We start from the raw sequence: 22,262 nt of genomic DNA on the forward strand, positions 1-22,262 counted from the left end.
ATGTTGGTTGAGTTGTAATGGATCTTGAGAGCCCATATTTAAAACCCAAAATTGAACAACATAGAGAGAGATATGCCCGTTTACATCACAGCGACGCCGCGTAACCCGTCGCAGCTCAGCAGCGATGAGGATAAGACCATTTCGTGGGATTCTGTTTTTTGGTTCATAAAGTGGATTCCTGTCTAATTACCCACTATGAAGTTGTTGCTTGTTTTTTTTGGTACCCCAACTCTGCTTTATAATAATCATTAAAGTTAATCAGCGTGGCCCGATATGATTTCTAGTGCAGTTCCCGTCATATACCACCATCACCATCATTACTCATTCATATTCTCTCTCTCGCCTATGGACTACTACTTGTGTTTTTTTTCTTTTCTTTTTTTTTTTTTCTTTTTTTTGGGTAATAACTATTACTTGTTATTTGTGTTTATATATATATATATATATATATATCATATGTGATGTTAAGGGGGTGGGCACGAACCACGCTGAAAAGCCCTGTTTGGTTAGTCAAACTCGAGGATTTTTGTATTGGGTCCCTCTTTTGACTGACCATGATACAGTTCCAAATCCACACTTTAATTTTCCCACTGAGAGCCTAAACAGACAAGAAAAAAGTGTTACCTAAACGGCTATGCCTCCAATAATCATAAAAGAAGTGATCTGAAACATTTTGTGGGAAAACAAGACACATCAAGATTCCTCCAATGCAGCTGGAAAGCTATGCCATTCATAGCGCATGATAAGTGGTTCACTCGTTTCCTCCGTTTCCATAATTTATGCATAGAAATATTGACATCCAAGGTCGTGCAAAATTTCTGACTCTCTCCTGTCTAACTAATTATATTTATATTAATATTTATCTTCATCACCACCACCACTTCCACTTCCACTTCCACTTCCACCGCCACACCACCACCTCCACCACACTGCATACAATGAATGGAATATCATGAGGTTTTAGATCAGCACTCATTTGCGCACTTTGTGCGGATATTAGTATACAGAATCTTGAGGGGTGCGCAGTGCGCATGAACCTTTCAATAACAGATCAATCACGGCCTGGCGGGCCTATCAGCTTTCAGTTCTGTGATCGATGTGCTATTATATATACAAAGTTAACAACTCCATATCTGTGGAAGGTAAGCTCTTATCTCAACAGTAGCAGTGTCAGACAAACTGATGGATTGTAGCATGAAAGGCATTTGGATGTTGTTGTCGTTAGTCTGCTTTCTCTTCCTAGTTTCGTCTCTGGGAGAAACTAAAGCGGCTTATCCTACTGCCAACAATGGCCTTTATATCGTCTACATGGGAGCTGCAGCTTCGTCAAATGGTTCCTTGCGGATCCAACATGCTCAGCTTCTGAGATCTGTCTTGAGAGGGTAATCATACATGGCTTTTTTTTTCTTTTTTCTTTTTTTCGTGTGTTCTTTACCAATGCCTGGCCTAATTATATATTACTAAATTTGTACGGTAGAAGTTATAGAGAAAAGGTCTTAAAAACATATAGATAGTACTAGAGTCGTTTAATTTGGTCATCAAAACTTCTGCATTTTGAATCTTAAAAACATATAGATAGTTCTAGAGTAGTTTAATTTGTTCATCAAACTTATGCATTTTAAATGATATGCTATTCATTTGATAGTCGGTTACTGTCTGATAACATGCATGGCATGAAAATTGAATTTGTGGCAGGAAACCAAATGCAGTAGTACATACGTATAAGAATGGTTTCTCAGGCTTCGCAGCTCGACTATCAGAAGCGGAGGCCAATTCAATCGCAAAAAATCCAAGGGTTGTATCCGTTTTCCCTGATCCACTATTGAAACTCCACACGACTCATTCATGGGATTTTCTCAAGTATCAAACAGCTCTGAAAGTGGACTCCAATCCCAACTCCGACTCAAACTCTTCAATATCCCAAGGTTCCGATACCATCATCGGTATCCTAGACACAGGTGAATGAATCAGAACCATGTTTCTCCGAGGCCGAGGGGATCAAGACCAACCATTACCAAGCCTTTTAACATAAAATTGATCCCAAGTTTCCAAGTTTTGGTTTTTCTTCAATAGTTTCTGACAAAACTAAATGAACGTGTAATATGGCACAAAAAAAATGCAGGTATTTGGCCTGAATCAGAGAGTTTCACTGACAAGGGAATGGGTCCAGTTCCATCACGCTGGAAGGGAAAGTGCATGGAAGCCGCTGACTTTACTTCCTCCAACTGCAACAGGCAAATTAAATTTACCACTTTATTATATTAGCCTTTGATGACATAATAATAATATATAATACAAAAATCATTATCAATTCAAATAACTTCCCGCTGCAATAAAGTGAAACAAAAAGTTTTGTTTTGTTTTGATTATTGAATATGTAAGTACGTGTGAATATGATCAGAAAGCTAATTGGAGCAAGATTTTACAATCAAGAGGAAAACAAAGCCGTACATCAGAATTCAGCGAGGGATGCGATTGGCCACGGTACCCACGTGGCATCTACAGCAGGGGGGAGCACCGTAGAAGGTGCGTCCTACTACGGCCTGGCGGAGGGGACAGCCAAGGGTGGGTCCCCTGCCTCCAGGATTGCCATGTACAGAGTGTGCTCGGACGTGGGATGCCGTGGATCCGCCATTTTAGCGGCATTTGACGATGCCATCGCCGACGGCGTCGACGTCTTGTCACTGTCGCTGGGGGCCCCGGCAATGGCGGAGCCCGACTTTTCAAGCGATCCGATTGCGCTGGGAGCTTTCCACGCCGTAGAGAGGGGGATACTCGTGGTTTGCTCAGCTGGGAATGATGGACCCACCCAAGGAACCGTTTCCAACGTGGCTCCTTGGATATTCACTGTTGCTGCTTCCACCATGGACCGGGATTTTGAGTCTGATGTTGTGTTTGGTAGTAACAATAAGGTCATTAAGGTAATTGCATACTCTTCCACCATCTGCTTTTAGGTTCCGCTTTATGTCAATCATTTTCTTATGGAAAAAAAAAAAAAAATGATAAAAATTAAAATTCAGCTGCGTCTGATGGACGGAGGTTAGCTTTTTGAAATATGTTTTATGTAAATTTCAGACTTAATGGTAATCAATAAACATTATTTTGTTTCTTCCAAAAATCCAAAAGAGAAGCTGAGAAAAAGAAGCTCTGGGTGGATTAAACCAGTTTTGACCAGTTGACTTGGGTTGTGCCTGGTAAAAGGTTCGATTCCTGTAAACAAAGCAAGTAGTGCCAAAACTCCTATAATTAGCATAGAGATTTAGAGTGTCATATTCGCTTGTCAGCTACAGAGTAGACCAACAATGGTAGCCAAAGAGCTGCTCAAAGGAAGCAAAACAGCCGAAATAGTACTTCGAAAACAACAAAATGAAAAGATCATAATGACATGGCTTTTTCCTCGTGATTTTATTTATTTATTTTTTTTTTTCTTTTCAGGGGGAAGGCATAAACTTTTCGCCTCTTAAAAATTCTGCAGAGTATCCGTTGATACATGCCAAGGCTACCAAGACAAGTGATGGCGATGAAGATGAAGCAAGGTCATAATGCTTCAACAATATTGTCTCAAAACTTAATGATGTTATTACAATATATCCTTACTACTGTGCGTTAACATATCTAGTTCACTCGACATGTCCAGAAACTGCGATGAAATTCAGATGGACAAAGACAAAGTTAAGGGAAAGATTGTAATATGCGACAGTGATGATGGTTATAGACCATATGACAAGAGGGATGCGGTGAAGAATATGGGGGGAATAGGTGCTGTTATCATCGATACTTTAACAAGGTCAGTCGCAGAAAATTTTGGAGGATTTCCAACCACTGTGATCAGCTCCAAGGACGCCCAAGATATCCTCTCCTACTGGAACTCAACCAGGTAAACGGAAAACCAATTCCCTCTCGTTCATTGAAACTTTTCAAAAGAATTCACAGCTAACGAGCTTTCAATAAATATGTCTTTACTTGTGAAGCAAACCAGTGGCAACAATTTTACCAACCGTGGCGATAACCAAGTACAAGCCAGCGCCTGTAATAGCATATTTCTCATCTAGAGGACCTGCCTTCACTACAAATAAGATTATCAAGGCAAAGCTACTGATTTTCCTCTAGAATATATAAGAGAAAGAATCAGAAAAGCAAATTAAGAAACCAATTGGTTTGTCTGATGTTTTATTTTTGGTTTTGCAGCCTGACATTGCAGCACCTGGAGTGAACATTCTTGCAGCATGGATTGGCAATGACACAGAAGAGGCTCCAGAGGGCAAACAACCTTCGCCATTTAATGTGATTTCAGGGACTTCAATGTCATGCCCGCATGTTTCTGGGATAGCAGCCACCGTCAAATCTCAGTATCCCACATGGAGCCCTTCTGCAATCAGATCAGCCATCATGACGTCGGGTAAGAAATCAGGACTAGAATTCTAATGCAGGAGCTTGTATGCGTGTTCACTAAATGCTAATTCTTGGCTGACTGCTGAACAAAATTACAGCAACTCATACAAACAATTTGGGAGCTCCAATAACGACAGATTCAGGTTCTATCGCTACGCCCCACGATTATGGTGCAGGGGAAGTGACAACACAGGGACCCTTGCAACCGGGGCTGGTTTACGAAACCAGCACAATTGACTACTTGTACTTCCTTTGTTATAGCAGATATGAGTTGTCAGACATCAAGAAACTCTCAAATACCATTCCCAGCAATTTTACTTGCCCTAAGGAGTGGAGTGACGATGCTATATCCAATATCAACTATCCATCAATAGCAATCTCCAACTTTGATGGGAAACAGAGCAAGAATGTAACCAGAACAGTTACAAATGTTTCAGGAGATGAAAAAGCAGTTTTTATGGCTACAATGGATGCACCAAGTGGTCTAGACGTCAAAGTGATTCCAGACAAATTGGCATTTACAAAGAACAATCAGAAGCTCAGTTACCAAGTGGTTTTCTCTTCAGCTGTGTCCCCGATAAATTCACATGTTTATGGATCAATTACATGGACAAACGGGAAATTTAGCGCCCGGAGCCCTTTTGTTGTAAGCAAATGATAATCAGACTCGCAAAAGTTCTGAATTCTGTGTGAAGACATATAGTTGATACAGTATGTGTAAAACAATCTGCCAATAGGCGCTTAAGGTGTTCCTTTACTTAATTATGTGTAAAACAATCTGTAAAACAATCTGCCAATAGGCGCTTAAGGTGTTCCTCTACTTAATAATCAAACTTTAGACAGTTGATGATGGGAAAGAATCTAGTAATATACACTTCAGTTGCATCTTCACTTTAGAACCAGAATTCAAAAAGTTTGTCAGACTTTTGTTGGACCACTTTTAAACACCTTATGTTCAACCTATTTTGACAAAACCATATAAATAGTGCTCAAATATTTGTATATATTCGGACAAACAAACCTTTATCAAGAAAAAACTAGAGAAAAGCCATGTCAGACCGGTTATAGGGGTCCCAAATAAGTGGCAGAATGCCGCTAATACCCTTTTTAGCCATCCATATTAAGAACGCTGGGTATCAATTGGAAGGAGTATGTTCCTTAAGTCAACGGAACATATCTAAGAAAGCAACAACATTACAGTCACACGGCCAACGCACGATGGCATCGCACAAATAGAATTCCCTAGACCATACGCACACACAAACAAGTAAAAATTAACTGCACTAAGTTACCAATCTGTTTTTCATAATCAGTCCAGAAGATATCAGCCGCAACAAGAAAAGCAATTCAGCTGTGTTTCAAAAAATTAGACCAGAGGAATCAAAGAAAGAGCCTTTGAAATAAAGAGTTTTCATTTACCATCATATTAACATCATAAAAGATATCCGGATAACATCACACTTTGTGAGACTTAAAAGAAGATGGGGAAGGATATAATGGGACCATGGAAGCCCTGAGAAATCCAATACAACGAGAGAGAAGTACTTAACTGACTAAAGAGACTACCAAATATTAAACAGAAACGATATTCCATGACCTCAACATAAGAAAAGACATTAAACACAGATAGATTCAAACAATCACTCAAAAGCCCATTGATTTTCCCTGCGAACCTCCTCCTCTTCCTCTGGTGTAAAGTCGTTCTTGATGTTGAATGTCTTGCGGATCTCTTCAGGAGTCTTACCCTTGATCATGTCAGCAACAGTCTGGCAGGTCAGGTCCAGCAAACTCTTGATGTTCAAATAATTTGCAGCCTACAAAATACCCAAGGCAGAGACATGAGACCTTTTTTTTGTTTTTTTCAACCTCCAATACATAACGATGCTAGTACTATGCTTTTAGTGTATTATCGCATACACAAAAACCAAATAGGTATAAAAACCAAACTTACAAAGACTTCACACAAAATCTTCCATGATAGACAACAAATATATCCTTGCAAACCCCCCCGACCCCCCCCAAAAACCAAAAAGTTAACCCACAATAATCAAATTATATCATGAAATAGCAGCAACACATACAAATCATTGACCTAAATCAATAGTCCAATTCATAAACAACACAATAAATCTAATTAAACACTACCCACATTCAAAACCCTAACTCCCTATCAATTTAAAGAAAAGAGGGAAAAATTGAAACCCAAAAAATTACACAGAGTCCTCAAAATAAAATTGAAGGGCTAATTTCACATTTAATAAAGCCACAAACGCCGTATAAACCAACCCACCAAATAAATTAAAATTTAAATGCAAGGGAAAAAACATATGAAAAGCAAACAGTCAGAAAACAAAAATCGAACCAACAAAGAATCGAAGAATCAATGACATCAACGACAAAGTTACAAGAAAAACAAAATAGATTAGGAGAGAAAGGGGTTACCAGGATAAGATCGAAAAGGGTAGCCTGGTCGACCTTGACAAAGTCAGCATCCCAGGCCTTGAGTTCGTCGTCGACGGAAGAGCCACGTTCGTCAGGCTTTGGGGCCTCAACGTGCTTCCTGCAGTACTCGATGACCTTTGACAAGATCTTGCTGGTGACGTTGGGCAAAGGAATCCCATTGTCCGCGCAATCGTCCTCGATCATGTGCTTGATCGTCTGCGATTCCAAAGCCACCGCCTCGTCCACCTCGAATGTCTCGCCGTCGGAGCTCTTCAGCGTTATCTTCCGGCCTGAAGACATCTTTCGCGATCTCTGGCTATCACGCGAAAAGAGAGAAATGGGGGTAATCAGATTTGTGAGCGAAAGAAAAAGAAAAGAAAGAAAAGAGAGAGAGAGAAAGAGCAAAGAAAACCAACCGACTGATGGAGATTGGAAAGCCCTAATTGCCCTATTTATACATATATTTATTAATTAAATTATTGGTTATTTACTCCTAATTTCTTTAATTTATTTAGAAAATACGGAAAATAAAATAGAAATAGCAACGAGGACGTCAGTACCGCCTCGGTCTATTATGATTAGGCTGCTTTGTATTTATTTATTTAGAAAATAAAAATAAGTCACTCTTTTTTTTTTCTTTTTTCCTTTTTTTTTTTTTTTTGAAAAAATGTGAGTCACTTTCCATTTTGATAAAAATTAGGCTTCCTTGGAAGAGTGGAAAGTTAATCTTAAAAATCTTTTTAGAGATTCAGTTTTATGTTCTTTTTCTTTAAAAAATAAAATAACATTGTTTATCCGCATGTACGCATCATATCTATGCTATTTTGATATTTTGGAAGCTTTTTATATAAATTCTCAATAACCCATGGGCTTTCGTCCAAAATATATATATATATATATAATAACCCTGGGGTTTCTTTTGTTGATACATATATTTATTAATTAAGTTATTGGTTATTTAGTTATTCCAATTTTTTTTTTTTTTTTTTGGAAATAGGAATATAAATATGATCATAGTTTAGTGGTACAATTAACTAATCGTGCACCACATTTTCCCGTAAATTATAAATAGAATGAGTCAATATTTCAAATGAAAAATTATTATCTTTCAAAGAAGTAAATAATAATAATAATAATAAAGAGAATGTCCTTATTAACTAGGGGTCCAAAAAAAAAAAAAAAAAAAACTAGAGGTCAAATATTATACTAGACACCTATAATACATACTTTTGACATATTATTATTATTATTATTATTATTAAGAGAAAACACACTATAAAATTTAGTAAATCAATCTATTATGTGCGGGGAAAAAACAGATAGTTTTGGAACCATCTGCAATTTTTCTATAAATTTTTAATATGTGTTAAAAAAGTAATTGATGTGATTTAAAAGTTATTAGCATGATTTATTATTTTGGTTCTTTTATTCCATTTATACCGTATGTCAAAAAATTTATACAAAAATAAATGATCTAAAAACCACCTGATATTTGATCTTGTTGCCCGCCTATCACATAAAATTGTTCCCTTACTTGTTGAAGAGCTACCGTACTTAACATGCCTTTTTATAGAATGGCCTACTTTTATGACGGAGGTAGATTTGAAATTTTGGATACTTATATTTCTCCCTCCATTGGCTTCAAAACAATAGCAAAACAGTACTTGGGACTCATTTCTTCATACCAACATAGAGAGAGATCAAATACTGCGGTATCTATATACCAGGAAACAATGTTTTTTACCAGGTGGACCAACTGCGACCTTGCATACAAAATGGTCAACTAACAAAATGATAACCATCCTGAAGATATTTGAAAAGATGGTGACTAAAGCGACCAATTAGATCGAAGCATAAAGGCGGCTGTTTTGGCATTTCCATCCTTTATGCAAGTAATACCCGGCTTTATAATGAATCTTTTGCCAAATTTCAATTTCAAGTAGGAATCAAACCGAAAGTGATCGCAATTTGAGAGTCTTTCAATCATTCCGCTGAACCTCATTCCCCATCCCAGTGAATCTTCAAAATCATCGGACATAGTCACAGCAAACTGTAGATACTTAGGATTTGAATTGTTCATCTCAATCCAACCTCCAATCTTTGGGATTTCATCAATTTCAGAATCTAGCATTAGAGCAATGGATCCAGTTGAGACATTTTCGAGTGAGTTTGTTCCAACGGGTGGACTTATGCCAGGGGCATTTTCATGTTTGAATCCTCCAAATGAAAAGGTAAGTGCTCCATGATTTCCACGTTTATATGAGAATTTAGGCACTTGGAGGAGTCCCAGAAGTGAGAGATTTATCCCTTTGGGAAGTTGACATACAACTTGCCCAAAAGTGCTGAAACAATGCCCGACTCTATCAGAGCTCTGTCGTATTTCCAGTTCAGAAACAAACTGAGCCAATGAAGCAACCACGTTCGATTTCTTCACCATCAGGCCAATCGCACTACCATTATACTGATTCAAAAGGGGCGGTCCAGAAGATGAAACATCAGTAAGCCCCTTTTCCTGACATACATAAGAATAAAAACATCATTAATTAACTTAAATGAACGAATACAAAGAGGGCCTAAGTTATTGTTTTGCATTAAAAATTATCAATGAATACAGCACAATAAAAGCAATATGCTAAAAAAGAATTGATTGAAGAGGAAAATTGAATAGAAATAACTACAACATAAAAGGCTGTATGTTATATTTAACTGATTTTTCCAGTTGTAAGGATCACTTGCTCATAAAACAGCAAAATAAAACAAGCCACTGGAAAATCCTAGTTTCCACATTTTGATTGGATGATCAGAAAGAGCACTGAAATGGGAAAAATGCACATTATTTCTCTGATACCATCCAATCAAGTTCAGACTACAATCCATGACTGAAATTTTTTTGAGTACATTGGTACAAGTAAACTAATTTAGACTGATATCCATATGCAGATCATATGTTATGAAGATGAAGTAAAAATAAGATGTCTCCAATGTACCTAATCTAATGCCTAATGGAACAACATGTGGGCCATCAACAATATTTATGCACTTTTGGTGGTACCTGGTGGGAAGGGTTTGTAACAGTTGCAACGTCCCAGCATTGAGCTCCCATTGGGATCGCAAATGCAGATAACCAGTCAGTAGCATTGGCCATATAGAACACTTTTGCCAAAGAAAGTGGGCTTCCTGAGAGATGATCAACATTATTCTTATGGTTTTGAGAGCTCACAAATTCGACAGCCAGAGTATCCTTCTCCCTAAAAGTTGCTTCAAATGTAAACCTTGAATGAATTCCAGTTCTGATTCCTTCTTGACCAAGTAGGTCACGGTCCTGAAGATCAACATTATCGGTCAACAACAAAGCCCCTAAGAGATCCACTTGTCCCCTTACAAGAGTGCTGGCTTCGTGAAATGGACTTCCCTTGGAAGATCCATAGAAGGTCAGCATCCGCTCCACCTTATCTTGTCTGTCCCTCAGTTTCATCAAATCTGAAAACGATTCTCTCTGCAACCGCTTCAGTATATCAATCTGGAAATCATATCATAGAGTGGAAGAGTTGTAAACGAAGCATATACTTAGGAAAATTGCTACACCTGTGAGCAGAAAATTTATCAAAATGCATAAAAAAAAAAATATATATATATATATATATATACACACACACACCAAAATAGAAGCTTAGAACGTATAGTTTGGTGGAATGCCAAACAAATGCAAACAATTCAATACCGTTTATGTTTGTTTCTACAAATACATTATCCACATCTAGGTTTATACATATAGAAGAAAACGAAGGCCATTATCTGTGGAATCAGACCAAATCAAAAAGCCTACCGACTCTACTCAGTCCATTCACGATTATGCAACAATCAAGGTAAACAATCAATTGCAGAGAAGAAAATTCCTAGTTCAAAAGTACGGCTCAGAGAATAGAAACTAAAATATGTGATTGAAATTTGAAACGAAATTCTCGAAACACGACCCAAAAAAAAAAAGTACCGGATTGCGACGAGAAGAAGTTTCACCTCGCCGATAAAAGAGGCCGTCGACCAAGTCTTGGCTCCATCTTGCGAAACCTTTGAATTTGTCTGTCACAAACGCTACGGGCTCCATTTTCACTATCCCCTTGTGAGAGGGAGAGAGTGAGAAGAAACCCAACAAAATTTGATATTAAAAGATCGAAGTCTGACGTCACTGGATTAGAATTTCGGATTTAAAGAGCGTAAGCGGGAAAACATTTTGGTCTCAATTATAAGGAGCGCAGGGACGAAGAGCTCGTGCTCTGCCCACTAACACCGCCGGTTAGGCGCTAAATAGAGAGAGAGAGAGAGAGAGAGAGAGAGAGAGAGAGGCAGGGAGGCTGGAATGGATGCTTCAGGGTGTCTATCTACTGCGCGCTAGCTCAGTACAATCGACCATTTGCCCTAATAAACTTCCTCCACGTGTGTAGTTGGTTTAAAGATTATATTTCATTAATTTTCCAGCGCCTGTGTCTATTTACCAGAATAACCCGTATATTACTCGTCGTGAGTGCAATTCTTCAATAATGGGCTGCCAACAAGCCCAAATCTGGATTTCCATGAACAACTATTTGGCCCATGGAGTTGCCCTTAAATTAGGAATTTGGGATTTTTGTTTTGTTTTTTTTTGTTTTTAATCTTTATTATTGTTTTTATTATTTCTCTTGTCTTTTTTATCTTTTCTTTTTCTCTTTATTGGATAAAAGTATTTTTGAATATTTTTTTTAAATAAAGTAATATAACTAAAATAGTAAACGGGAGGCTTCATAAAAAGCAACAGAAGACAAGGAATTAAAAAATTAATTATAGAATTGAATGAAATATATGACGATTGAAATACATATTATAGAAATACATATTCAACGTTAAAAAGTTCCCTCATGTAGAGGAACCATTTTTTCCACTACGGAAAGGCAGGGTTATCGATGTAAATTTAATAGGATGAATGGCTGCCAAAGAGGGAGTTGATGCATTTATGGATGAGCGGAGGGACTATGATCTTGTAAGTTGTTTCTGTTGGATGGTAACTATCCCAAAACACATACCTCGATACATTTTTACAAGTAAACGGACTCCACCGATTGCATAAGAAGGCAGACTCAAACAGGCCTGTACCACAACATCCTCTATTTGCAACTTCAAATCCTACCATAGATATTAGCCATCAATAATCTTGATTATATAAAACGCGCGCTGTTCAACCAACATAGATATAGGTGATAGATTACCGTATTTTTCATGGTTTTCAAATATATCCATCAAAGGATTATACGCATCCATATAAGCCACTCTGGCCTGGACAACGTTGTTGTTGTCAAGCCGCTCTAGCTCTGCCATTAGCTTCCTATTGAAAAGCTTTGCCACTTGGTTGTATTTCTCAACACACTTTCTCTCTATCCCTCCACCTAAAGTTCTCTGCGATGGCAAACAACCGATTGGCGGTGCACTTATAATTCCAATCCTCCGAGCCCCCACTGCAAATAGTTCCTTATAGAACAAGAGTAGAGATTCCATATTTAAATATTAGTTGGCACAATAACAATTGGACTATGTAGTAGTTAATTTGACTGACAATGTTACCTGCAAAAATGCTGAAGCATAACTGACCAGAAGATCGGTGTAAGCGTACGTATTGTATTTCCAGATCCGCATAGGAGTATGAAAATAGGTATTGGCAATGTCGTCGGTGCCTGTTGAGACTAGGAATAGGCTGTTGCTTAGAATGGTGGTTGTTCTGTTTTCCCCAACGTACATTTTCAACTTCCCTATGTATTCTTTGAACAGTTCTAACTGTTCAGATAATGGCAGTACCAACTTAGAATTACGAGACATACACAACCCCAACAACATTAAACAAAAAAAAAATAAAACGAAGATTCAGAATAAATAAATTAGATTATTATTAATAATTACAAAGAGAAAAATATATATAGGAAGGGAAAGATACGAGTTTATATATGGCACGGTATGTAATGTACCAACAGCTTAGATGTTAAAGGATCGAATCCTGAAGCACTGGAAGCAAAATTTACTCCTGTAGGAAAGTTATTGAGTTTCAGATTTGGATCAAGATATGCGGGCAACAATTCTTTGATTCCAAGCTCCTCCACTGCAAACGTCATTTTATACTGATTTATATCTGAGATTTGGCATTATTGATTGATATAGTTTTTATTTTTCTTACTAGCTAATCAATAATATATAGAAATTAATTCTTGTCTCTCGTGAAAATTTGGTGTTATATAGATGAGATGGTGACCACTTAATAACTATACATGTATTATATATATATATATATATATATGTACCAATTAAATCCGAGGGTAGCTTTCCATTGCTAAATCTTCCAGTTGCTATTCCTCCCATAAAATCCCGGCCGTATGGAGGGAAATTGGATTTAGCAAGTGTTATCAGATTGTTATTGTTGCCTGTATCCACCGTTGAATCTCCAAACACAAAAACTGCCGGTATCGATACATTCCGCCGTAGCTGTACAAGAGCATCGGCTGACCATGCAGAAACGAGAAGGAAAATAAAGAAAGGGGAAAGAGTGATCATGTATATATATAAAAAGTAAAATCGGCCTCAGAAATGAAATGGTTTCCAATGTATTTGGCCAAAATTGTTTTGTGAACAAATATATACACATGTTGATGAGTCACATTCATTACCTTTTTGATTTGAAAGCCTCAACTTATAATCCATTCAAAAAATAAATAAATAAATAAATAGGTCATGAGTTATGATTTGCGTGAAACTTTATGTTTTTCCAAGAATTCATGGAATATGTGTGTGCTTTGTAGTATTTGAGAAGAACACGATTATTTATCCAACAAAGAAAGTATGATATGTAATGTGGTTGATTCAAAATTTCAAATGAACCCTGAATTGGAAAGTAATGAACATTCCATGAATTGCCTATAAAACTGAGGTATTTGGTACCTACTTAAAAACAACAACAACAAACAAACTTTCTATGAAATGCTTATATTTCCTATTAAACCATACTCTGGAACTATTATTCTCAAAAGCTCTTATTTTTTATATGTGAATTAATAACGTAGGAAGAAAGATAAAACCTACAAATGGTAGCGTGTTCTTTCTGATGCTAATTTTAAATAATGTTAATTATTACGCAGGATGCTCTTTTTGATGGCAAGCATCCAAGTGGTACGTAGCATGCTTAGAATATCAATCCGCCGTGCACCAAATCCATATAACCTCCTTTTAAATTTTAATTAAGCAATTAAGATTAAATAGAGGAATATATATGCATCATCCATTTTTCGTTCTCATATAAAAATTATATATGAAACATGCGTTTTAAGTCTAAGTTACCTTTAGGAATGTTGAAGCCCAACTAACCAAAGCAGCTACATGTGAAGGAAAATCGTACTCCAACTCTTTCACTATGTTTTTCGCTCTCTCTTCTCCAACCACGGCTTTCAGTATCTCCATGTATTCTCTGAAAAGGTTGAATTGGTCAGATATTGATAAAACTCCCTGCACTATTATCACAAACAATAGGTGGTAAATTAATTGATAAAAAAAAATCGTTTAAAGTATATGTATATATATGAATTATAACGAAATATGCATCCATAGACATGCATGCCTGGATGGCAGCTGTTAGAGGATCATTGCCCGACCCGGCTAAAGCGAAGCCAAACCTCAGTTGGGAGATCATCATTTTTCAGGTTTGGGTCAAGATATGCGGGTACAACTTCTTTAAATCCCAACGCTTCCGCTGAAAATAATTAAAAAAATTTTAAATCTGAGAATGTAAATATAATTAAATAACAAAATTGTTAATGCGATGGCGCATATATATATATATATATATATATAGATATGTACCAATCAAGTTGGAGGGCACTTTTCCGTTGCAAAATCTGCCAGTTGCTTTTCCTTCCCAGTCCCAGGACATCCCTTCCAGGGAGGAAAATTGCACTTGCTTAATGTAACAAGATTGTTGTTGTTACCTGTATCAAGGATCGAATCCCCAAAACTGAAAACTGCGGGCATAATCCTTTCATTTTCTGCAGCTCTTGTAGCGGTGTAGGAAATTACTACTGAAAAAATCCAAAATATTTGGAGATGTATAAAGCATACGCTTAGAGCAAATAAATGACATCTTTCTTTAAGTCGTAAATATCAATATGCTTGTTTCTCAAAGCTAACTACAATTAGTGAAATACTTTTGCAGTGTATAGGAATTTTTATTTTTTTTAAGTATAAAGTTTCCCTATTAATATAGTATGTTGAGGAGTATATGGCTCCGTTAATTAACATATAACATTTTTTTCTGGAGACCAATTAACATATATAACTTAATTAACAAAATAATTTCGGATGTATTTTTTATGCACGGAATAGGTGTTGTCATTGGGAATAATTTCGGTGAACTTCTTGGTGCTATGTCGAAACCTGTAATGCGTTAAGTTTCTTGTTTTGCTGTGGAAATTTTGGCGTTCAAAGAAGCAAGCCTTTTTGCTCTGGATTGTGGTCATTCGGCAGCTATCATTGAGACAAACTCTTAGCAAGCAGCTACTTTTATTTCTGATATTTCAGATTGTAGGATGGTTGAATGTTTCCTTATAGAGTCTGTAAGATGCCTTCGTAGAACTCATAGTGGTTTTTCTTGTATAAAAAATAATAACAAAAATAATAAAGCATTAAAAATACACACGCTGGCACATGCACTCCTTTTTTATATGTTCTGCTTAATATTTTCGTTTATTTCTTTCTTCAGTCTTTATATTTTGTTCTCGATATATAAATGGAATTTTATTCTTGATAAATATGGATAATAATTAAATTAAATTATTGCAAAGTGTCCCTTGGGAGAGCCAGTGTACCACGAGATCGAGTTGGAGTCTGAAACCAAATTTCCTTTATTTAGACTGTGAAAATGATTTAGAAGATATAAAATATAAAATAATTGTTTTTGCTAACAATAACATAATAAAAACAGTCAATCAGTAATTGATCGAAATCTGATTCAAATATAATAGAATATCTACGGGTACATAATTATTATCCACATATATCGAGAACAAAATATAAAGGCTGAAGAAATACTTATTGATGGTAAAAAAAATTATTGATGTGTGGTACCGTATATGAATACACGGACGTTTAATGTTGTGTATACATCAACCAACTTTTTTAGTATTCAGAAATTTTAGATGATTAATGAAATTTATCTCTGTTAAACTGAAAAATGTCAAGAAATATTCTTTAAATCCACATTGTTTAACATATTATATATATATATATATAATAATTCTATTATGTGGACTGTGCATATACACCATAGAATATCTCTATATATATATATATATATATATACATATCAACAAAATTTTTTAGTATTAAGAAATTTTAGATGATTAATGAAATTTACTTTTGTTAAACTGGAAAATATTAAGAAATATTCTTTAAATCCACATTGTTTAACATATTATATATATATATATAGATGGGTGTGTAATATCCCAATATCCCACATCGGTTGGAAAGGACGAGGTGTGATGCCTTATTAGTGTGATGCTACATTTTCCTTCAAGACGCGTTTTGAGTATAAAACCTTGAAGCCCGACGGACTGGGTCAAAGAGGACAATATCTTGATGCGGGTTGAGCCTGGGCTAGAAATGGTATCAGAGCCTAACCCGGATCGTTGTGCCAGGACGGACTCTAGGCCCCAGGAGGGGGAAGGATGGGTGTGTAATATCCCAATATCCCACAACGGTTGGAAAGGACGAGGTGTGATGCCTTATTAGTGTGATGCTACCTTTCCCTTCAAGACGCGTTTTGAAATATATTAACAGATCCATGCATATTAAAAGTTTTAACTCTTAATCTAAAAACTTCGAGTTATAACTTCGACGAAAGTCGTCAACCCTTAGCCTTAATTTACAGAATTCATTATAAAGTCTCAGGAACTAATATGAACTTTAAAGCTAAACAACATAATGCTAAAGGTCATACCATGTTAATCCAGAGTCAATACCAAGATTTAAATATTAAAATCCCAAAATTAATCAAATGGTCAGATGTTAATTTACCCTCTGATTGGGTATTAACTGATGTCCGAAGTCCAACACCTATTCAAAATATATTAACCAACACTGAGTTCATCTCACAATCTGATGATGGATCAGTTCGAATCTCCTTTGATAGAAATCCTAGATCTAATCAACCCTTAGGAGAAACCTCCTCCCGAAGATCCCTTAATCAACCAATCATCGAGTCAGTCTCTTCTGATAGTATATCTCGAAGAGATCATGAAATAGAAAAATATTTACAAAGAATTAAAATTCAAGAATTAGAACAACAACTACACAAACTAAGATTAGAAAATGAACTTAAAAATCTTAGATTAAAATCAATTCACCACACTGGACAAGTTAGTCAACCTCGTTACAGTGATGAAGAAATACAATCCACACAGTCACCCACAGCTTCAGATTTTATAGATCCCCAATTAAACACCTTAGATACACCCTTTAAACCACACTGGAAACAATTAAATCAAGATATGATGTCTGATAAAAATCACGACAAACTAATCAAATATCGACAATCACACACTAGAGATCAAAAAGAAGATATTTGGCAAAGTTGGAAACAAACAATGTTACAACTTAAATTTGATATTAAATTTTTTGATTTTCTTGAAAAATTTTACTATCCTTTAAATAATTTAAAAACTTTAACAAAATATAAATGGATTAAATCCGATAAATCCACAGTCCTGTCTAGCCACCCTCCAGTTGAAAAAATAATCATTCCCCATTTAAATAACCAAGTCATAGCTTCACCCTTTAAAACTTCCACAAATGAAAATAACGATTTAATTAATGAAACTAGGAAAGTCATTGAACAAAATAATTACACCAATCAAAGTCTCATTACAATAGGTAAACAGTTAGACAAAATAGAAACCGAAATTGATAATTCCTCTAAAGAAGAAATTAAACCTCAACCACTCATAAAATTTTCAGATATTACAAAAGTTCCAACTCTTCCACCTAAAACTAATCAACTGAGTCAACTCTTAAAAGAATTACAACTAAAAACTTCCAAAAATGAAGCCTCTTCTTCCAATCTAGCTACCATCAACAATAAGTCTTCTTCTGATACAGAATCAAATCAATCTTCCTTGGATAATCATATTAATAGACTTAAAAATCAAAAACCAAAATTTAATACTTTTAAACAATGGAATAATAAACCATTACCCCCCGAATTTCAAGAATCCACCTCTAAAAATCAATTCTCTGTTAGTTCTGATAAATTATACGAATGGAATATAGATGGTTTAAACGAACAAGAAATATTAAACAAATTACACCACATGTCCATGGTTGCTTATAGTTATTTTACTAATCAAAACCTTCCCCAACCTGACATTGTTGAATTACTAGTCACAGGTTTTACCGGTACTCTACACTACTGGTGGGAAAAACATTTAACAGATCAATCTAAATCAGATATCATTCATGCAGTTAAATTAGATGAAGAAGGATTCCCCATCTTTGATGAGTCAATAGGTCAAGGTGTCCCAGATGGCGTCAATACCTTGTTAGCTACAATCATTAGACATTTTATAGGCACCCCTACAGCTGTCACAGAACGAATTCATAGTCAATTAACCAATTTACACTGTCCTACTCTTAGTGATTTCGAATGGTATGTCCAAACATTTACCACTAGAATCATGATGAGAGATGATAGTAATCAACCTTTTTGGAAAGAAAAATTTATTAATGGTTTACCCCAATTATTTGCTAGAAAAATCAGAAATGTCTTAAGTAATGATAGTGGTAACATAGACTACGATTCATTAACTTATGGCGATATAGTATCAATCATCAAAAAAGAAGGATTAAAAATGTGCACTGATATGAAGATAGCTAATCAACTAAATAATGATAAAAAGAAAACTAAATACGAATTAGGAAACTTTTGTCAACAATATGGTCTATCTACTATAGCACCCTCTAGGCAAAACAAAATCAAAAACAAATCATATAAGAATTCTCTTAGACATAATAAATATTCAAATTCTAAACCTTATTATCAATCTCATAAGTTCAATAAACCTAATCCTGATAAATTCTATAAATCAACTAAACATAAAAAAGATTCAAAAGATAATACTAAAATTAAATGTTTTAAATGTCATAAATTTGGTCATTTTGCTAATAACTGCAAAGCTAAGCAAACAATCAAACAATTAGAAATACCAGAAGATCAAAAACAAAACTTAATCAATGTTTTAGGTATACATAACACAGATAGTGAACATCGTGAAAACAATATTTACACTGAATCAAGTTCTGACGAATCAAGTATTCACACTAAATCAACTAGTGACACAGATAACCCTAAAATTACTTTAGGATGTTTAGATGCTTGTTGTCTAGATACCTGTTGTAATCAATCACTTAGTGTCTTAACCACTTCTACAGAAGATGAAGATATCATTTTAGAATTACTTAGTAAATTAGAAAATCCTGATGAAAGAATAGAATACATGAAAAAATATAAAAAGATAATCACTGATAATCACAAAGAAACAAATCAACATCATAAAAGTACTCAAAAAATATGTTTAACAGAAGCCTTGCAAACATTTAATAAATCCAAAAATAAACCCATAACTGTTCAAGATTTACAAACAGAAATTAAAACAATCAAGTCTGAAATTAAAGAATTACAAATGGAAAATCATTTAATCAAACATCGATTACAATTCATTCAGGATAACCCCCATCCTAGTCAACCTGATGAACAGGAAGAAGGATCTTCCCATCATAATTGTATAGCTTCAATTCAAAAAATCAAACTTAGAAAATGGCATATTAAAATCACCTTACTTATAAAAGATTTTCAATTAACAACAATTGCCCTTTTAGATTCAGGTGCAGATTTAAATTGCATTCATGAAAGTCTTATCCCTAATCAATATTATACCAAAACAAAAGAAAAATTAAATTCTGCCAATGGTAGTAAAATGGATTTACAATATGAAATTAATCAAGTCCAAATTTGTCATAATCAAATCAGTTATACAACCTCTTTTGTTCTTATTAAAAATATGACAGATCAAGTCATCCTCGGAATCCCTTTCCTTTCTCTATTATACCCATTCATTACGAACAATGATGGCATAATTAGTCACCCTTTAGGTGAAAAAATCAAATTTGATTTCTTACTTCAATCAAATAATGTCCAGACTCTTCAAGATCAATCTATTTCAAAACAGCTTAATCAAATCCAACTCCATCGTCCTCCTTTTTATCTTCCATTTTTCAATCATTCATGTTTTTATACATCTCAAATCATTCAAACTTTAGTTTGCAAAATATATTCATATCTCTTTGCATCTTTTGAATATATCTTTGCATCTTTTCCAACTCTTTGCATTATTTCAAAATATCTTTTTTCTAATCATTCTCATTACAGCATGTCTCGCTCCAGCGGCTACATGATCATCAACAGCACATCTGTTCCAATTTGGAGTGGAGAAAATTCTGAAAAGAATTTCCCAACCCAATTTGAACTAGATATCCCCCAAAGAGCCTTAATCAATTCCGTTTGGAATAAAACCCATTTTGAATCACCCGAAGAAAAAATAGATTTTATTCAAACCCTTGATAACCTTTGTTTTTATCTCCAATCAATCAAACAAAAGCCCGATAGTAAATACTATTCCCATTATATCCTATTCACAGGCCCAAACCCTGGCCTTTATAAAACATGGTCCCAAATAGCCCATGAGATAGCAGGCCAAATCAATACCCAATACCGAGGCTATTATAGTCTCCATGAAGCCCTTGAAATCACCCATAGAGAATTAGGTCCACAAGCCTTTGTTCACCCTTGGGTCAGAATGGATCCAGAGTTTTCCAAAACTCTCCGTTCCGTCCAACAAATCATTTCTAATCAAGCTTCTAGTTCCCAATCAGCCCACAAAATGCAACATAATCCTCCTAGACCAAACACTGTTATTATCAACCTATAAAACATCATCAATCAAATAAATCAAGACCCACTTGATCTTCTCAATAACCCTTATTTAGATCATCCTTTAGAATTCCGAGTCCATAACTCAAACACAAGAATCAATGCCTTGAACACCAAATCCAAACCTTACTCCACAACAATGCCATTCACCAACTTCACATTAATCATCTCCAACAAGATCTAGATTATTGGACCAAAAAACAATCTTTTAATCAAAACCAAGCCTCAACTAGCCATTCCAATCAACCTTTCCAACTCATTGACAATTCTTATCCATTAATCAAAAATTCCACCTTACCTTGGAATCCTGTCCGTATATTTTTCTATCCTAATCAATGGTTACAACAAGCTGGTTTACCCAGTGATATTATTTCCCGCATTTGGCAAATCAAAAGAAAACAATTTTATGATGAATTCAATTTTCTTCAAAAAATGTTACGCTCATTTATCCAATCACCCAATACCTGTCCCCGTGGTATGTATGTATATTCGGAAGCTGCTTTACATCCTTCCAATATCAAATGTACCACATGTGACCCTGAAAATATACCCCTCAATCATATTGGCTGTCCTCACCAAATCAGTTATTGTATTTACCGTGTTGGCCTATATGCCCCAACCTTTCACAATTTCATTTTTCAAAATAAAACAATCACTTGGGCTACCCTCTTTGACTGGGGATTAGTTGGAACCATTATATTCACCCATACAGATCAAGCCCAAAACTGTACTGAATTAATCAAAATGGCCATTACCTGCCTCTTTTTACCTCACCATTCAGCACCATTAAAACAACAAGGATATATTGCTGTTCACATCACATCCACTCCACCAGAATGGATCCATGGATGGGAACCAGCACGCCACCTAATCACCTTTGAAAAATCAAAATATGCTACTAATCATTTCCGCCAAGACGAACAGGTACGAAGATGTTCCCGACCAATCACTCAACAGCTACGCCATTGGAGAGCTGCAGTGTATGGAGACAATTTTAATCTCCAACACATTAATCAAAAATATTTTTTAGCAAAAGAAAATCAATATACAAAATTATATTTACATCAAGGATTCCGTTATGTATGGAATGATGTATTTACATCTTTTCATTACAAAACAATGTATCTAGACCTTACTGCTATTTATCATAAAATGTTCCAAAAATAAAAAATCATCAATGTAGATGTTGAAAGAATCATCAATAACAATCAAGAATCAGACGAAGATATAGAAATCGATCCAGACGAAGATAACACTTACCAGTATGATGACGAAGAAGATCACAACATCAACAACATGCTGGAAGCCTGAAGTCATAATCAACAGAAGGAATCTTTGACAGTACAAAGTTACTTTCAAAATTCCACCCACAAAAGCAGAT

General features: G+C 35.4%; 4 protein-coding genes and 1 pseudogene across 11 annotated transcripts; 1 reads left to right on the forward strand and 4 right to left on the reverse strand.

The window, feature by feature from the left end:
- The first annotated feature begins 735 nt into the window (after positions 1-735).
- Positions 736-6,013, forward strand: LOC125422418 (CO(2)-response secreted protease-like). 2 transcript variants are annotated; one of them, XM_048474020.2, is made up of 9 exons: positions 736-1,382; positions 1,696-1,958; positions 2,123-2,234; positions 2,402-2,921; positions 3,436-3,536; positions 3,620-3,877; positions 3,972-4,086; positions 4,189-4,399; positions 4,491-6,013. In XM_048474020.2, the coding sequence occupies exons 1-9, from the start codon at positions 1,183-1,185 to the stop codon at positions 5,048-5,050; spliced, it is 2,340 nt and encodes a 779-aa protein (XP_048329977.2). In that variant the 5' UTR covers positions 736-1,182; the 3' UTR covers positions 5,051-6,013. The 2 variants fall into 2 exon arrangements, with proteins under 2 accessions (XP_048329977.2, XP_048329978.2); XM_048474021.2 differs by having other exon boundaries at positions 747-1,382; positions 3,638-3,877.
- Positions 5,787-7,264, reverse strand: LOC107422401 (SKP1-like protein 1B). The gene is made up of 2 exons (XM_016031839.4): positions 6,835-7,264; positions 5,787-6,206 (listed from the first exon to the last, which is right to left on the reverse strand). Exons 1-2 carry the CDS (start codon positions 7,132-7,134, stop codon positions 6,033-6,035), a joined length of 474 nt encoding a protein of 157 aa, XP_015887325.1. The 5' UTR covers positions 7,135-7,264; the 3' UTR covers positions 5,787-6,032.
- Positions 7,265-8,433: 1,169 nt separating this feature from the next.
- LOC107422418 (uncharacterized) lies at positions 8,434-11,226 on the reverse strand. Of its 4 annotated transcripts, none has more exons than XM_048474526.2 (3): positions 10,852-11,226; positions 9,887-10,419; positions 8,434-9,346 (listed from the first exon to the last, which is right to left on the reverse strand). In XM_048474526.2, the coding sequence occupies exons 2-3, from the start codon at positions 10,307-10,309 to the stop codon at positions 8,663-8,665; spliced, it is 1,107 nt and encodes a 368-aa protein (XP_048330483.1). In that variant the 5' UTR covers positions 10,310-10,419; positions 10,852-11,226; the 3' UTR covers positions 8,434-8,662. The 4 variants fall into 4 exon arrangements, with proteins under 4 accessions (XP_048330483.1, XP_024924361.2, XP_015887353.2 ...); XM_025068593.3 differs by having other exon boundaries at positions 10,826-11,226; XM_016031867.4 differs by having other exon boundaries at positions 9,887-10,354; positions 10,852-11,225.
- A 411-nt stretch (positions 11,227-11,637) lies between these two features.
- Positions 11,638-13,518, reverse strand: LOC107422578 (GDSL esterase/lipase At5g42170-like). Of its 4 annotated transcripts, none has more exons than XM_025068605.3 (5): positions 13,155-13,518; positions 12,825-12,880; positions 12,427-12,636; positions 12,075-12,333; positions 11,638-11,991 (listed from the first exon to the last, which is right to left on the reverse strand). In XM_025068605.3, exons 1-5 carry the CDS (start codon positions 13,402-13,404, stop codon positions 11,780-11,782), a joined length of 987 nt encoding a protein of 328 aa, XP_024924373.2. In that variant the 5' UTR covers positions 13,405-13,518; the 3' UTR covers positions 11,638-11,779. The 4 variants fall into 4 exon arrangements, with proteins under 4 accessions (XP_024924373.2, XP_015887540.2, XP_024924369.3 ...); XM_016032054.4 differs by having other exon boundaries at positions 12,427-12,660; XM_025068601.3 differs by having other exon boundaries at positions 12,825-12,955.
- Positions 13,519-14,175: 657 nt separating this feature from the next.
- LOC125422555 (GDSL esterase/lipase At3g43550-like) lies at positions 14,176-22,198 on the reverse strand (annotated as a pseudogene).
- Positions 22,199-22,262: the final 64 nt, after the last annotated feature.

Source organism: Ziziphus jujuba, chromosome 5, assembly GCF_031755915.1.
Source record: "Ziziphus jujuba cultivar Dongzao chromosome 5, ASM3175591v1".
Classification (NCBI taxonomy): domain Eukaryota; kingdom Viridiplantae; phylum Streptophyta; class Magnoliopsida; order Rosales; family Rhamnaceae; genus Ziziphus; species Ziziphus jujuba.

What these genes read in the sequence shown, in the direction of transcription:
- LOC107422578 (XM_016032046.4), bottom strand. Translation starts at nt 13,404, where the DNA reads ATGATCACTCTTTCCCCTTTCTTTATTTTCCTTCTCGTTTCTGCATGG. An exon ending in CTTTAACATCTAAGCTGTTG is followed by an intron (nt 12,661 to 12,824) that starts GTACATTACATA and finishes CGTAATTCTAAG; the next exon opens with TTGGTACTGCCATTATCTGA. An exon ending in TGAAAACCATGAAAAATACG is followed by an intron (nt 11,992 to 12,074) that starts GTAATCTATCAC and finishes TATCTATGGTAG; the next exon opens with GATTTGAAGTTGCAAATAGA.
- LOC107422401 (XM_016031839.4), bottom strand. Translation starts at nt 7,134, where the DNA reads ATGTCTTCAGGCCGGAAGATAACGCTGAAGAGCTCCGACGGCGAGACA. An exon ending in CCCTTTTCGATCTTATCCTG is followed by an intron (nt 6,207 to 6,834) that starts GTAACCCCTTTC and finishes GGTATTTTGTAG; the next exon opens with GCTGCAAATTATTTGAACAT.
- LOC107422418 (XM_016031859.4), bottom strand. Translation starts at nt 10,939, where the DNA reads ATGGAGCCCGTAGCGTTTGTGACAGACAAATTCAAAGGTTTCGCAAGA. An exon ending in CTTCTTCTCGTCGCAATCCG is followed by an intron (nt 10,355 to 10,825) that starts GTACTTTTTTTT and finishes TATGATTTCCAG; the next exon opens with ATTGATATACTGAAGCGGTT. An exon ending in TTACAAACCCTTCCCACCAG is followed by an intron (nt 9,347 to 9,886) that starts GTACCACCAAAA and finishes TATGTATGTCAG; the next exon opens with GAAAAGGGGCTTACTGATGT.
- LOC125422418 (XM_048474020.2), top strand. Translation starts at nt 1,183, where the DNA reads ATGGATTGTAGCATGAAAGGCATTTGGATGTTGTTGTCGTTAGTCTGC. An exon ending in CTACAAATAAGATTATCAAG is followed by an intron (nt 4,087 to 4,188) that starts GCAAAGCTACTG and finishes TTGGTTTTGCAG; the next exon opens with CCTGACATTGCAGCACCTGG. An exon ending in ATCAGCCATCATGACGTCGG is followed by an intron (nt 4,400 to 4,490) that starts GTAAGAAATCAG and finishes ACAAAATTACAG; the next exon opens with CAACTCATACAAACAATTTG.